A 16293-nucleotide genomic window follows, 5' to 3' on the forward strand; every position below is an offset into this window, starting at 1 on the left:
CAAAGTCCTCAGGAGTGCCCCTTGCACTCCAAAGGGCCTGAATATCTTGAAATACAGTCTTTCCTGACCTTTGTTAAATAGTGCGTTTACACTGTCAATGTCACTTAAATTCAAGATATCATAGAAACTGTCACCTCTACTGTGACAAACGGCTTAGATTTATTTTGAAGGCTTGATATCTAACTTCCTCTCTACTCCTGTTTCATTGTTTGGAATTGGCGCATCAGTCTCCGGGTTAGACCTGCAGCCAGGCAACCGTCTTTCCATCTTTCCCCAGCGGGAAGCGGGATTATTTTCGGTCTGGATTTCAATTGTGGAGACAGCACATTTATTTAAACACTTATTTTAAGGATTCACTCTAGGGCCATTTATTTATTGACGAAGATGGGCTGTGCTGGATTCGCCTGCTCCAAACATTCCTTGTGCGCGCTCAACATCCTTTATGTTGTAAGTATCCACTGCCGAATATACTATACGGATTACTGTACTGCAATGCACTGTTATATCACTCAAACACACTGTTTAATCTATCCTGTGAGCAAGTAAATGCAGTGTAGGAAATGTCCTGGTAATACACCGATGAGGTCAGAACGACTTGAATCAATTATTCATAGTTGTACCGGATCAGATGCTCTCCGTACCCGTCCGATAAAAACGTATGAGAAACAAAACATGTAAAAAAAAAATGAATAAAGAAAGAAAGAAAGGAAGAAAGAATAAAAGAAAGATAGAAATAAAGAAAGAAAAAGAAAGAAAGAAAGAAAGCTGACTGGTTTCTTTTAAAGGAGGAAATGTTTGCAAAGCCCAAAATTTAAAGCGTTAAATGTTATTTCATTTCATCGTATTTTATGACATTGCAGATTACGTTTTGCTGCAACATTTAATTGTTCTTATCATCCCTGGTTTCTCTCTTGAACTACAGTATAGGTGTGTGATGCTTACAGGTTACAACAGGGTTTAATTTCATAGCACACACGCGGGACCTCTGAAGGGGCCTGGGCACGTGGACGTGAACCCATCTGAAACCACACCACCGATTTTAAACATTAGTGGGGAGTAATACTGAGCCTGTGACAAATGTTGAATGTTTTCTGTTGATGTGGACATCTGTCAAGTCTGAGGAAATAACTGATGATGTTATTACGATAACAATATTGTAAAAAATTCAGCAACTAAACATTAATACTTTTCATGTCTTGGCCTCTGCTGCTCAGGTTTTTACCATTTCTTTTTAGTCTGTATGTACTAATTTCATGAAAGTGCAAAACTAAATTGCTGTAGTGCTGCATTATAGGGTAGATTTTTTGTGTGGACTATCTTTCTAATTTGTACCAAACTTAGTAGTTTTAATGCCTAAACCCAATCAAGAAGTTTTAGTGCTTAAACCAAAGTGCGACCATTTGTCAACATTAACCATGTACAGCAAAGGTTCAATTCAGCCTAAACTAAAGGAATAGCCATCATTTCACAACGTTAACTACGTGATGAAAATTAAGACACTGACTTAATTTATGTAAATACTACTAGCTTTGACTGAATTTAAGAATGCATTTTTATGCAGGAAGGGGGCCATACATTGCTTTAGGAAGGGATAACTTGAGGGCCAGTATGGACAGGAGTAAATGCTTATAGCCAACAATAACGTATACATATAGACAACTGAGTATTGGTTTAAGATAGACTCATAATTAAATGTTAACCTGTCCTTTAAAGCTGCAGTAGGTAAGATGGGGAAGAGAGCAGATGCCTGTGCAGCTGCCGTGACAGCCAGTAACATTAGCCTTAGCATCAGAAACAAGCTAACTCTGTACAGCTGCTACATCACAGTCACTAATATACCGTAAGCACTGCAAGGTGTTACTGTAACAATCACCATATTATCTTTATGGTTATTTGTTGTCCTAGCCGTATATGCTGTTGTTGGCAGCAGCGGTATGAGCAGTTTCTTCCTTACGGGTGGCTGTAGCTCCGTCAGGCACTAGCCTCCTGACGCTGTTCACAGAGCTGTTTGACTGAGCAGCAGCCAGCAGCATGAGTGGAGGGAGGGGACGGTTCGTAGCCTGTGTCAGTAGTGATTGACAGATGTCAGACACTCCCTCAGACACTCCTCTGGCTCTGATTGGTTGTTTTGTGCCGGGTGCGGTGGAGTCTTGCAAATCGCAGTAGGAGCAGTATGTGGGACCAATGAAGCCTTTTTTTTTTTTTTTTTTTTTTTTCCACATATTACGTTTCATGTACTGCTGTCTGGGCATAGGGACAGTTTTAGCAAATATGACAAAAAAATACTTGTATACAAGTTACCTATTGCAGCTTTAAATGCAATGTGAAGCCTTTGAAGCCAGTGACCTGAAGTACAGGTAAGGCTTGCTAATTATACTATACATAGGATGGTAAACTTTTTTAATCATAGTCCACTGTAGATGGATGGGCATTTATATTTTTATTTTAGAGAATGAACACGTTTGTGTTTTGGACTGTAGATAATAGAGAGGGTGTTTTGAACCTGTTTTTAGTTATTTAAATCCAGCGTCTAAGTACTGTACAAAAGTACATTTTTAGATACTTTAAGGACCAGTGTGTTGGCTTTGGTGTCATCTGGTGGTGAGGCTGCAGAGTTTAACCCTTGCACCACCCCTTCCTTTCTAAGCATGTAGGACAACCTATGGTGGCCAAGAAACTCATGAAAAACATGAAAGCACTTTTTAGAGTCAGTGTTTTGTTTTGTTTTGTTTTGTTTTGTTTTGTTTTGTTTTGTTTTGTTTTGTTTTGTTTTGTTTTGTTTTGTTTTGTCCATTCTGGACTACTGGAGAAAAATGGCAGTGCAACATGGGGACTTCATGGAAGAGGACTCGTTCCCTCTGTAGATTTAAAGAGCTCATTCTAAGGCAAGGAAAACAAAAAAATTCTTGTTTGCAGGTGATTATACACAAATAAAAACATACTATGAATAATACATTATATTTCTGCCAATACATCTTACATACTGGTCCTTTAAGTATTACATTTTATACTTCTACTCCACTAAATTCAGAGGGAAATAATTTAGCTTTTACTCTATATTAAAGAGTATGGTCTGTATCAGCTCTATATGGAAAGTGTCCTGAAACAACTTCTGTTGTGATCTGGCACTATATAAATGAAATTGAATGAACTGAATTTATTTTACAGCCATAGTTGCTAGTTACTTTGCAGATTAGGATTTTCCACATAAATAATGTAATAAAATGCTCATTATATATCATGAGTACATGATATATAATGAGAACTTTTATTTTTGATTGTTAAATATATTTTACTGATAATGCTTCTTTATTTTTTAACTTAAACACAGCACTTCCTTTAATAAAGGAATATTTTTACATTGTAGTGTTATTACTTATATTTAGTAAAATACGTGTTTACATTGTAAATTATATTTAATGTTTCCATACTGTATGTAGGTTGAAGAGATTGAGACAGTTTTACTGTCATGATTTTATGATTTGTCTTCCAGAATGTATATACAGCATGTCTTGCACTTAACACCACATGTGTCACTGCTCCAGGTGAAGGCATTTTGGCTGCATACTTGTGTCTCATTCAGACTGTTGGTAATCAGTGTCCATACAGTGTTGTAAAACAACAGTATACAATATACAAAAGACAATAGAGCTCTTTTTTAACCCAGGACAGAGTTCAAAAGGAGTCATTTGTCTACTTTATGGGGTTTTATCTTTACAGGTTTTAAAAGGGTTGTTTCTTCCAATTGAAGCTGCCTGTAGCCAATATTTTCATTTGATATTAAAATCTTAAAAATATTGCAAGGTTACAAATCATAACTTTTTCACACTATAATTAGAACATTGAGATGCAGTCTGTGTGTCTGTCTTGCAGATGGTGAGCCTGCTGATGATCGGTATCGCAGCGTGGGGTAAGTGGTTTGGTCTGGTCTCCAGTTTTCAAGTAGTGGGAGGCATCATTGGTGTGGGTATCTTCCTCTTCTTTGTGTCCCTGGCTGGCCTCATAGGGGCCATGAAACATCACCAGGTCCTGCTCTTCTTCGTATCCTTCAAACTGCGTGTGTTGATGTAAATATGATGTTAGATGAGAACATGCAGGTTATTTTAAAATTGATGGTGCAATAATCAAAATAGAATTTTCATGAATTGAGAGTTTCCTACACTTACTGTATACATGATGATATACTGTACAACCAAATGAAAGTTTGTGCACTAAAAATGAACCAAAGCAGTTGTTCTGAAACAGTGGTGTTTGTCCTTGTAGCTTGAGAAACTGAGCTTAACAACATAAAGTAAAAAAGATCTGTAATGGGGGGTGGGGGGGTTAGTACCCAATTGCAACACCACCAGAACACGGAAGTCACACAGTCTTAGATACGAGGCTGTTACTGTTCTGTCCGGAACAATGGTGAAGCTCAGGAATTCTTTGGCAAACCAAACAGGCAACAGTCACTCACAGGCCTTGATTCAGGAAATACAGGGCAACAGATGTATTCAAACACTGAAGGCTAAGGTATTTGCTACGGAGCAGGTGATCGGGGGAAGTCAAAGGCAGGCAGGTCCAGGAACGAGAGCTCAATCCAATAAGAAACGCTGGAGAGTCTTCCATGCTGCAAAGAACAATCTGGTAGTGACTGTGTGGGAGAGCCGTTTGAGTACTGGGCTGATTGCAGTGAGCTTCAGGTGTGTGATCAGGTGAGTGGACTGGTAGGTGCAGCTGAGTGTGGAAAACTACTGGCAGAGCAGGCGAGCAGATGACACGACAATGGCAGCAGGTAAGAGGCTGAGTGGACGTGACAAGATTATGAACAAATCAATCCTCAAACTACTTTCAAAAAACCAATTAGATGTATGAGAATAAGCAGGATTATTTTTTAATGGTAACAGCGTCTTAACTTGAATTAGTTAAACTTATTAGCCCTGTTCTGTGCAAGTCAACTTGCTTTGATTGTTGATGATTTGACACAAGCTTGGAGTTTTCAGTTTTTCAAAGCTGACTTTAAATATATCTGGGCCTATTGTCATAGCAACAAACATTTAAAGGAATAGTTTTATTTTATGAAATGAACTCTCTTTGCTTTATTTTACTGTCTTTTTTCTTGCTTACATTTGCTTTCTTTCCAAGACAGAGGTGAGAGGACTAAGCTAAACAAGGTGTAGCTCTCTCCACAACAACGCAGACACAGGTCGGTTCTTTGAAACAAGTGTTTATTGCTTGGGCACATCTCTGCTGCATCCTCTCCTTCATGCCATCACACTTACGCTGCTTACGCCGTGAGAACTATATTCGTAAATAAACACAATGCAAATGATCTAAATGAGTTACAAGGCACCATGACATGAAAATAAAAGTAAACATAAAATGACGCTCAGCGCTGACATGAAATGAAGAACATTTACAAATTAAATAAATACCTTGTTGGCTGCTTGTTGTAAAGAGAGGTTTGAAGTCTATGAAAATCCTCTTACAAGTCTTATAAGTCCCTTAACGCTCCTTTACCGTCTGCTTAGGCTTCAGATGTTAACTTGAACGAAAAACAGGCAAGGCCTCATGAGACGTTCGCCTTGCGTTGTATACAGTCTCACAATGAACTTGACTGTAGGTGCACCACAAACAGACAACCTTGGTTCCAGACAAGAAACGTACAATTTAAACAATGAACTAAAGCATATGTGCTTACAACATTTTTAGTAAATTATGTTATTTACCTCTTACACAACAGATTGTAATACATCAGTTTTAACCTTACATCAAATTATTTATTTATTTATTAACTTATTTATTGCATGAAAATTCCTCACTTTTATGAATTATTTGTCAGTGTATCATGAACACGCCATTTATGTAACAGCACTTGCACAAGGCTAACCATGTCCTGACTCCACCTCTGTACTTAACACCCAGACATGAGAATAATTTACCATCACTACAAATTTTATATTGTATCATGTTAATCATAGTTAATGAAACCTATTTTAAATTTTCCTATTAATTCTGTGAGGAAATGAAACATGTTGGAACAGTTTTTGCAAACAGTATGTTCATAGTTGGACATTAGATGTTTGATTTATTTTGTGAGAAATTAACAAAAATATTTGAATATTTTGAGTTGGAAACATTACAATTCTGACAAGGGTTTTGACTAACAAAAAGAGTATAGATTATTTACTATATACGAATTGTTTTTTGTGGAAGGTAGATGCTTGGTAATGAATTTGCATGTCATGTTTGTGACCCACAAGTTGTTTTTATATGTGTCACAGTGTGCCGCCTCCACCTCAGTGTTTTGGAAAATCCATATTCCATTCGTAAATGCATGTGCAATAAGATCCAGAGCAGCATCGTATTTCACACTGTAGACAGCCATCCAGTTCATACAGCTCTATTTTCAGCCTTACAAACTGCAGATTTTACTGTCTTATTGTAAAGTATCAACTTCATATGGAGGGGTATAGTAACACTAGCTTTGAGCAGGATATATGTGTAATTTGTATGTTGTGTGTATTTGTTGTTCCTTGACGATGAAGCTAAGTACATGATCGTCCTGGTCATGGTGTTTATTGTGCAGTTCTCTGTCTCCAGTGCTTGTCTGGCCATCAACAGGGAGCAACAGGTAAGATGAAAATCTTCAGTTTCTCCATTAAAGCAGCTTTTAGTAGGCCAATCCATCCTCAGAAACTTTAACGCACAATCAAACGAGGACTGGCAGTCATTCTGAATCCAATTTGTTGATTGATAATTTGTGTTTATGTATGTGCATTGATAAGTGGCTAACTTGAAGACTGTTTTATACTCGGAAAAAGAAAACAATTTGTAAAAATGCAGTACTTTTTACAGACCACAATGTAATGCAGCTGTAAGGGTGTGTGTTTAGTCTGAACATAAAGTTAAAGTAATTTAGCCACACAAATTTTGCCACCAAGTTGTTTCTGTAGTCAGTGTTTATTGGCTTCAAACAACATTAACCAGCAGTGCAGCATTAGCAGTACTTACCAACCATGTGTGTTTGTGTGTGTTGACAGCTTAGTCTCAGCCTCTGAGTGATCTCAAAACTCACCAGGAAAGAAAATTTCTTGCCAAATTTCCAACCTTCAGTCAAACATCACTTACTATCTCGTAATGCTTTGTGAGGTAATTCAGTTGTGTTCCATAGAAAATAAATAGAGATGCTTCACCTAGTAGTACATTCAGTGGGTCTCCAATCCTTATCTCCCTCCTCAAAGGAGGCCTCAAAGTCACATGTCACAAAGCGTGTTTGTGACACATAAGGTTTCCCTCTGGAAGCCTGTGGTGGCAAATGAGAAGCCAATCTGGAGGCCGTTGGTGAAAGCAGAATCCCTCTGGAGACCATCAGCAAAGTCGAAGGCAATACCCCTCTGAGTGACGTTGGCAAAGCGGATACCCCCCTGGAGGACATCTGCGAAGGTGATATTCTTCTGGAGGCCATCGGCAAAGGTGATACCCCTCCGGAGGCCGTCGGCGAAGGCAATATCCCTCCGGAGGACGGTGGCGAAGGTGATACCCCTCCGGGAGACATCAGCGAAGGCAATACCCCTCCGGGAGATGTCGGCGAAGGCATTACCCCTCTGGAGGCCTGCACCAAAGGCAGGGGCAGTACCCCTCTGGGTGACGTCAGTGAACGGGATACCCCTTTGAAGGCCGTCAGCAAAAGCGATATCCTTCTGGAGGCCATCGGCGAAGGCGATATCCCTCTGGAGGACGGCGGCGTAGGGGATACCCCTCTGGAGGATGACATTGGCTCTGCCTCTGGCCCTGGCCCTGGCCCTGGCCCTGGCTCGGTGGGTGGCTCGGTGGGTGGCTGTGGCTGCGGCGCTGGCTCAGGCTCAGTGGGTGGCTGTGGCTGTGGTGCTGGCTCAGGCTGTGGCTCGGTGGGTGGCTGCGGCTCTGGTTCTGGCCCAGTGAGCGGCTGTGGCTCTGGCTTGGTGGGTGGCAGCACCTCTGGCTCGGTGGGTGGCTGCAGCTCTGGTTCTGGCTCGATGGGTGGCTGTGGCTGCAGCTCTGGCTTGGTGGGTGGCTCTGGCTCTGGCTCTGGCTGTGGCTGCAGCTCTGGCTTGGTGGGTGGCTCTGGCTCTGGCTCTGGCTCTGGCTCTGGCTCGGTGGGTGGCTGCAGCTCTGGTTCAAGTGTCAGCCACACCACTGATGGGGAAACAGAAGCTGGTGTTGGCTGGGTCGCCACCCAGAGACCGGGAACAGGTGCCAGCCGGACCACCACGGTGCTGGACAGGGGGTCCTCCATGGCACAGGGCTGAGGAAGAGGAGCTGTGCTGTGGCGTGGCATGATGTCTGCATACCCCCTTCCTTCCTGTGGGGGTCATCTTGATGGCCAGCCATGTCCCCCAGAATGAAGACCTCTGGGCCTCTGGTAGGAAGCTTGCCAGCTTGCCAGGAGAGAAAGCTGTTGGCTAGCTAAATTGGCTGTAGTTAGCAAGCTGCGAACAGGCCTTTGACTAGCCCACTCATGGACTGGAACTGGTAGGGAGCTAGTAGGCCGGTGGCTAGCCCACTCCAGGGTCAAAGCTGGCAGAGGCTGGACTGGAGGTGGCCCAGAAGCCGCCTGCTGGGTCTTGGCATTGATTAGCTTCTGGATTTGTGCTACTAATACTGTGTATTGTCCTTCAGTGGCAGAAATTGTGGACATCATCAGGGCCTGATGCTGTCCTCAGAGCCTCAGCCTACTACTTCATGCGAGCCTTTGTCCACCAGCTCTGAGTCTGCACCAAAGGTCGCAAAGGTAGATGCTAGCAGTAAGGCTAAAAAGAGAACATACAGTGAGAACTACCTCAAATTTGGCTTCATCCGTACTGGGGATGAAGCATGCCTTCTCCCTTTGTGCCTAATATTTGGCATGAAAATGTCAAACCAAGCGATGGTTCCGAGTAAACTTAAAAGACACCTGACCACTAATCATCCATCACTTGCTGATAAGGATGCTGAATATTTGTACGAATGAAAAGTCAACATAGCTGTCAAGAACAAATGATGATTAAGTCTGCAAAAGTCTCGGAGAAAGCACTGGAAGCTAGCTACCTTGTAGCTGAAATTGTAGCTAAAGCAAAGAAGCCCCACAGGATTGCAGAGACTGTAATTATGCCAGCATGTACAGTAATAGTGAACAAAATGCTAGGGCCTCAAGCTGCAAAAGAAATTGCAAAGGTCCTGTTGTTGGATTGTACAATAGGGAGGCGAATCAATGACATCTGCGGATACTGAAGATGCCGTTTTACAACACGAGTCAACAGACGTGAGTGGGCACGCTCAGCTCTTGGCAAATGTTCGGTTTGTGGACAGGGACCGTATCAGAGAGAATTATATATTTTGCAAAGTGCTGCCAAACAAAACGACAGGAGAAGAAATTTATCGTGTGACAACTGAGTATCTTGAAAAGGAGACGCACCCATTAAAGAGCCACCTGTTTTCGATTCTATGCGAGGAAATGGGGGCAGAGCATCAGAGCCTGTTGCTACATAAGGCAGTCCGCTGGCTGTCACAGGGGATTGTACAAGTTAAGAACTTAGAGCCATCTTGACAGAAGAGAAATCTGCATATGCAGAGCTACTCGCAGATGAGCGATGGTGTGCAAAACTTGCGTATTTGGGTGACATTTTTAAGCACCTCAATGAGCTTAACATTAAAATGTAAGGCAAAGAAGAATACCTCCTCTCCTCGTCTGACAAACTGCGTGGCTTCAGATCTAAGCTCAAACTCTGGCATTCCTTTGTGGAACAGGGCAGGCTGGATATGTTTCCCCTGTGCAATGTGCATGTAAACAGCAGTACACTCTCTGACTTCATAGCCCAGCATCTGAAATCTCTCGACAAGGGATTTAATCATTATTTTCCATCGGAGTCTTATGCACAGTTTGACTGGGTCCGTGATCCTTGGAGTTCAAGCGCACTGGAGAGCGCAAAGGACTGCTCACTGCCAACACAGGAGCAACTGATTGAGATCAGGGAAGACCGCACATTGAAAATGAGATTGGTGACATGGAATTGGACAGGTTTTGGATATCAGTGGGAAAAGAGTACCCAGTGGCTTAAAGTAGTGCTGTTCCTATTCTGCTACCCTTCTCCACAACTTAGCTGTGCGAACTGAGCTTTTCAAGCTTGACATAGATCAAGAACAAGTACAGGGAGCGACTGAGGACCGTGGACCAGGAGCTCCGTGTCTGCCTCTCATCCATCCCTGCCAGGATAGGGCGGTTGTGTGCGTCGCACCAGGCTCACGTCTCCCATTGATGGTGAGTCACACCCCCTCCTCTATCTCTCCCTCTCTCTCTCAATTGCGGCTTATTTGTGTGAGCGTGAGCGCATGCCTGCGCGCTGCGTGCATATAGGCCTCTCTCTTCCTCTCTCATTGCAGATTATTGTTTGTGTGTGTGTGGGTGTGTGCATGCACGTATGTATGCTACAGAGGCACAGATGGAAACAAGCACTACGGATGGAAAGAAACATTCTTGCTTATCTCTTGTGCATTTACAGTTCGTATTATGCTTATTATTATGACATTTTCATTAATACTGACCCGTCTAAATAAACAGGACATTTGCATTTACATTTAGGCTATGCAGTGTTGTTTTTAATTATATTTTACACTGGGGTGCCGTGAAATTTTATGCACTTTTGAAAGGTGCCGTGACTGAAAAAGTTTGAGAAACGCTGCGCTGGAGGACGCCCTCAACCCTTTCGATGTGGTCTGATGATGAGGTGGAATCTGCTGGGTCCATGACTGGCCAGACTGTACTGTCACAAAGCGAGTTTTGGGCCCATGTGCAGAACCACCACAACACGGGTAAAACTTGTGCCAACCTTTTAATCTTAAATTGGCAGTACCAGATTAGCAGCAACAAGTACAGTCTCTGGTGTTGTGCAGGGAATAAAGCGTCTAGCAGTCACATGCAGGCAAATACTTGGGACTACAGAATACAAAGTCTTGGAGTCTCTGATGTGGCAGACACCAAACACTCAGGCAAACAATATCCAGGAACAAAAATCGAGACTCGTGGTCAGGGACAAAAGGCTAAGGCAGCTACCTGGGAACAGGAGAACAAGCGTGGTCGGAGACAGGCAGGGTTGGCAACGGGAGATCAGTCCAAGAGATTTAGCTTGGAGAGTCTTGCATGAGAACAATGACAGTCTGGCAACCAGTGAGTTTGGCAGAGCAGTTTATATACTGCACTGATTGCTATGAGTCTCAGGTGTGTGGTCAGGTGAGCAGGCAGGTGGGTGTGGCTGAGAGTGGAATAGTACTGAGGGCACTGGTGACCAGATGAGGAAACAATAGCTGTGTCCCAATTCAGCGGCTGCATCTTTCGGAGGACCCAGCCTACGCGGTCTCCGGAGGCTGGGTCCTTCGGAGGGTCCTCCATCGGCCGCATCAACTATCGGTAAATGGGACGGTCTAGCCTTCGGAGCATTTCCTGATTGCGTCACGACGGCATAACTTCTTCCCTCCTAACCCAGGAAAAACACACGTACGGGGTGCAGAGATGCGCCCATACAGCTCCTATCGCTTGTAAGAGGAGCGAAATGTAGCCTATTATACAACTTACAAATTCACCTGATGTGAATATCTTCACAGTTACAATAAGATATTAGTTGACATGCGAGCTTGTAACATTTGTAAGTAAAGGGTTTTAATAAGGCTAACAGTTAACTGAGCTCCTCATATCAACAGGTCACCATTATTAAAAAAACAATCGGTGCGCAAAGCATCTTGGGATATGGGAGGCCACGAAGGATAGTAGCGATGCGTTCTCCGAATACAGAGAAAAGGAGGATGCATTTGTCGGTTGTATTTGGAGGATCCTTCGAATTTGGACGAATTGGGACAGCCTTCGCGCAACGTTATGACGTAATCGGCCTTCAAATCCATCCTCTGAAGGGTGCAGCCGCTGAATTGGGACACAGCTAATGGCAGCAGGTAAGACTGTGACAATGTGACAACACAACCAGTGGGACAACCAGTCTAACAAAATAAAAGTCCGTCAGCTTCCGAAAATTCAGAGAATGTCACATGACCGCATTGAAATTATCAAACATTTTTAATAAGGTGGTCCACAGACACTGGTTTATTCACATGCAAAAACACAGTGCAAGATATAAATAAACTAGTTGTAGAAAGGCATTCTGCACCATGTTGGAAATCAGTGAAGTAGTGGACAATTTGGATGAGAGGAGGTGGCTGCAACAAAAGACATGAAAATGCTTAATTCCTGGAATGATGAAACGTCCCAGACAGGTGATATTTAAAGGGGTACGAACTGCAAGGGAATAGTCTTTCTGTCCTTTTGATTCCTGTCTCAGAGGAACATTGATGCATTAGCTGGAAGTCACCATTTGAAGAAATTAATGTGAATAGTTATAAAACAGACGAAAACATCAGCACCTTGAGGGAACAGCATCCATTACCAGAAACTCAGAAGTGATGAATATCATTTTCCCATTGCTTTGGCTTTATTTGTGTCTGTGTTGTCAGTAACGAGGTGGAAGTGAGTTGTAGGCACTGTTTAAAGATTTGATGACCTAGAAAGCACTCCCCGGCTTCTGCAACCAGAAATAAGACAGAAAGGTTCACAACACCTTTCTACTGCTACCGATGATAAGCAAATAATGTGATCACACCTACTATATATATATATATAATGACCCATATAAAAGTATGTGTAAGGCAGATGTAAAGCAGACTGTTCTAGAAATGGGACACAGTCTCATCAACCTGGCCCTTACAGGCCTTACAAGTTTCAAGTTTCCACATCACTCTTTTGTAAGTTGCACACTGAACCACAGTTGTCTTCCAAATGATTTGTGATGTCATACATCCTGCTGGTACTTCCAGGTGTTAAACTGAGATTTAAAGCCAGCTTACAGAACTTTTCCTCCTTCAACAGACGTATGGTAAAACAGCCTTTGAGTGTCAAACTCTGCACACACATCATACTGCACAATGTAACTCAAACATCTATGTCTAATTTTTGACTGGAGGGAGCCTTTAAGCATCTCAGAATCAACATTCCTCCCACTACTCATGCAGAAAGTTAACCTCAGACTAAAATAGAAAGACTTGAGATTTCTTATGGAACCTTTTCACACTTTGGGAAATGAGGTGTGATGTTGCTGTTAACAACGCTCTCAGCTGCAAAGCAAAGTATTAGTGAGTGAAAAAATTCAATGTGCAGACAGTAGCACTGTAGGCGTATATGTGTATAGGAAAATAGCTTGCTTAATACATTAAATGGTATATAGTTAAGAATATCTCATGATGTTTACCAATACACTGTTTGCATAGTGTATTATGCACATGTGGCGAGGGAGAGTAGGAGGAGATGATTGATCAGAGTACTGTATGTATGCTTGTACACACTTCAATACACTAACAGTTGCACGACAACGCCACCCTGGGAATTTCACCCAGGGAAATAGACACACAGGTCCGTTCTACTGATGGGCAGAGATGTGGTTCCAAGGTTTAAAAAGGACAAGTTTATTAAATTGTAGTTTAAAAATCAAACCATTCATACAGGGAGGAGAAAGGGGACCTGATCAGGAGCTGAGGCGTCGGGGTGGGCGAGTGCTAGTGAGCCAAATAAATATAAGAAAGCAAAACCAACTTAAAACACCCACACACACTTGATGGACAGTGAAGTGACCAAATCCCAGGGGAGCACAGCACACAAACCGGAGGACACCACCACCGTTCACCGGCACCGTCTCCAGCAGCTAAAAAGGGGAGAACAAATTAGCGGGACTGGGACAACAGAAGAAAAATCAACAAAATCATTCAAAGTCAAACAAAAGTTTAAACAAAGTTAGACTCTTAACCAAAAATATACAAAATAAGTCGTTTAAATTAGAACTTATAACAAACAATACCAAAGGACAAAACCCCTCAAATTAACCCAGCAAACCTAAGAAACAAATGAGACAATTGAAATCAAACTAAGTCAAATAACTAAATAAATTGAATGAAAAAAAGAACACAAAATCAAAATCAAGATAAACAAAATACAACCAAATAAATCTAATGCAAATAATGCAGGGGTAGGGAGAGTGGGAAGCACTTCAACTCATGCATACAGTTAAGAAGGGACGAAGCCCCGGTTAAAAAGTTTTATTAAATCCGCGGGCCGAGCCGCCGTGGCAAGACCACTCGTAGAGCCAGAGCAACGAGGAGCAAACTTCTTGTGGAGACAAAACAGCAGTGGCCCCAGTCAGCTGATTGTAGCGGCCTGATCGCCGTTTGACCTAATCAAAACAACGTTAGCATTGCTAAGACAAGAAAACGGATAATGATGCGGCTACAGACGAAATTAAATGCTCACCTGTTGACAAAGATGGGCACACACACGAAGGAAGCGAGAGGGCTGCAGACAGTCACCAGAACTCTTAACCTGCGACCATACTAGCATTAGCCACTTTGTAGCAAGCACCATAACGCCAGCGCAGAGAGGACACTTACCACACAAATGCCACGCACAGGAGTAAACACAGGGAGGCACGAAGCGGCGCACAAGCAGTCTATGGAGTACACCATTACAGTTAGCATGGAAGAATCGGAATAGCCTACCAGCCAGCAAAGAGAAGCAGTGAGCAGCCATACCTGTCGAGGGCAGACAGCCTCTGACCCGGAAATGACACGTCAGGTGAAGTGCAAAGAGGAAGGACCTGGGGAACGAGCTGTTGCTTTTATACGCCGCTCGTTACCCTGATTGGCCATCAGCCCGGTTCGTCAGATGCAGCAACGCATAGTTTGATAAACAATATTTCTATGCTGCTACACACAGATCAAAAATCCTATGCAGCAGAAGTTACGTTTTCAAACCTCAACAGCGCAGTGAGGCTACACTGTACATAACTGGGAATTACACAATGGTGCAGTGGTTTGAAATGTTTGTAGGCAACAGAGTTGAATACAAAGTGTAAACCTCAAATGCTTAAAAGCTATTAGCAAAATACATCAGAAGAATAAGTAGTAGCAGCCTTCCATACACACAATAACTTATAAGAGAATATGTCAGCTTGTGTGCTTGTAATGTGGATTTGCATGTGATTTTCTTGGGGTACAATTAGAGCATATCTGAGGTTAGAAGAGGAGCACCACTTCATTGAGCACCACTCATTTGGCTGAAAATATACACATATGTAAAAATTACAAAAACTGTGGGTTAAAGCTGTGAGATTTAACCCAAGTGAGCCCTTTCCGTCTACAGTTTTTTTGAAGCCCAAATAATTCACCATGTTGCATGTATTATGTAGTATTGCACAGGCAGTGACAATGTTTCAAACCTCTCAATTAAGAGCATGGAATCATGTCTTGCACTGAACAATTCACCTTTCAATGACATGCTTTATTATGGCAATTTACCACCTGTGGACAGTCACCCCCTGTTGGAAAATGCACTGCATAAATATGAACATTTGTAGCCATGTCTTTAAAATATTTTATATAAAGAATATACTTAAAAAACCTAACAGCAGACTTACCTGTCATTAAGTTACCTTGACAGTACCTTGAGGCCTGAGTAAACCTTTGCAGATGTTTTTATTACCATAAGCAGCTGACATACAGGACAGGACCTGACTAAATGGTACATCCTGACTAAATGGTACGACTCACGCACACGGGCCCTTGCCCACCACATGTTTCACCCACACCATACACACCTTTACATCAGTAACCACCTCTCAACCACCAAAAACTCAGGACATTCACTCCGTTAAAACCCAGGAATGTTTTTAGATCCAGCACTGTTTTTAATATTCCTTTAAAACACCATGATAAGCGCACATTCAGCACAGATATTAAATTAGCTGTGCTGAATGTGCGCTCTGTTTTAAACAAATCTTTTATCATAAATGATTTAATTTTAGACAAAAAGCTAGATGGTATTCTCCTTACAGAGACATGGCTTGGCACCGATGCACCTGTTGTTCTCACTGAGGCTTCCCCACCAAATTTTAAATTTTTATTCTCTACTAGGGGGGGCAAAAAAGGAGGCGGAACTGCATCCATCATAGGAATTACAATGTCTGCAAATGCAGTCTCTTTTAACAGTTTTACGTCATTAAAGCACCATGCCTTTGTTTTTAGCAGCCCTCCTATTCTCTGCATAACGGTCTACAGACCACCCAAGTATTCATCCTGTTTTATCAGTGAATTCTCCGAATTCTTATCAATCATTCACACCACCTACAACAGGATTTTAATAACTGGTGATTTTAATCTACACATAGACAACAGCTCGGACCCAGTATCCAGAGAATTTTTCAACCTCTT

The 16293-nt window shown here is 42.3% G+C and overlaps 1 protein-coding gene across 3 annotated transcripts in view; it reads left to right on the forward strand.

Moving 5' to 3' along the window:
- The first annotated feature begins 204 nt into the window (after window positions 1–204).
- The window catches only part of tspan13b (tetraspanin 13b), a 29753-nt gene continuing 13664 nt past the window's right edge, over window positions 205–16293 (forward strand). For all 3 annotated transcript variants that reach the window (XM_076753976.1, XM_076753974.1, XM_076753975.1), the window contains exons 1-3: window positions 205–447; window positions 3874–4041; window positions 6533–6613. In XM_076753976.1, the coding sequence (XP_076610091.1) occupies window positions 385–447; window positions 3874–4041; window positions 6533–6613 (312 nt within the window). In that variant the 5' untranslated portion in view covers window positions 205–384. The remainder of the gene's footprint in view (window positions 448–3873; window positions 4042–6532; window positions 6614–16293) is intronic.

This window comes from Chaetodon auriga, chromosome 17 (genome assembly GCF_051107435.1).
Source record: "Chaetodon auriga isolate fChaAug3 chromosome 17, fChaAug3.hap1, whole genome shotgun sequence".
In the NCBI taxonomy this organism is placed as follows: domain Eukaryota; kingdom Metazoa; phylum Chordata; class Actinopteri; order Chaetodontiformes; family Chaetodontidae; genus Chaetodon; species Chaetodon auriga.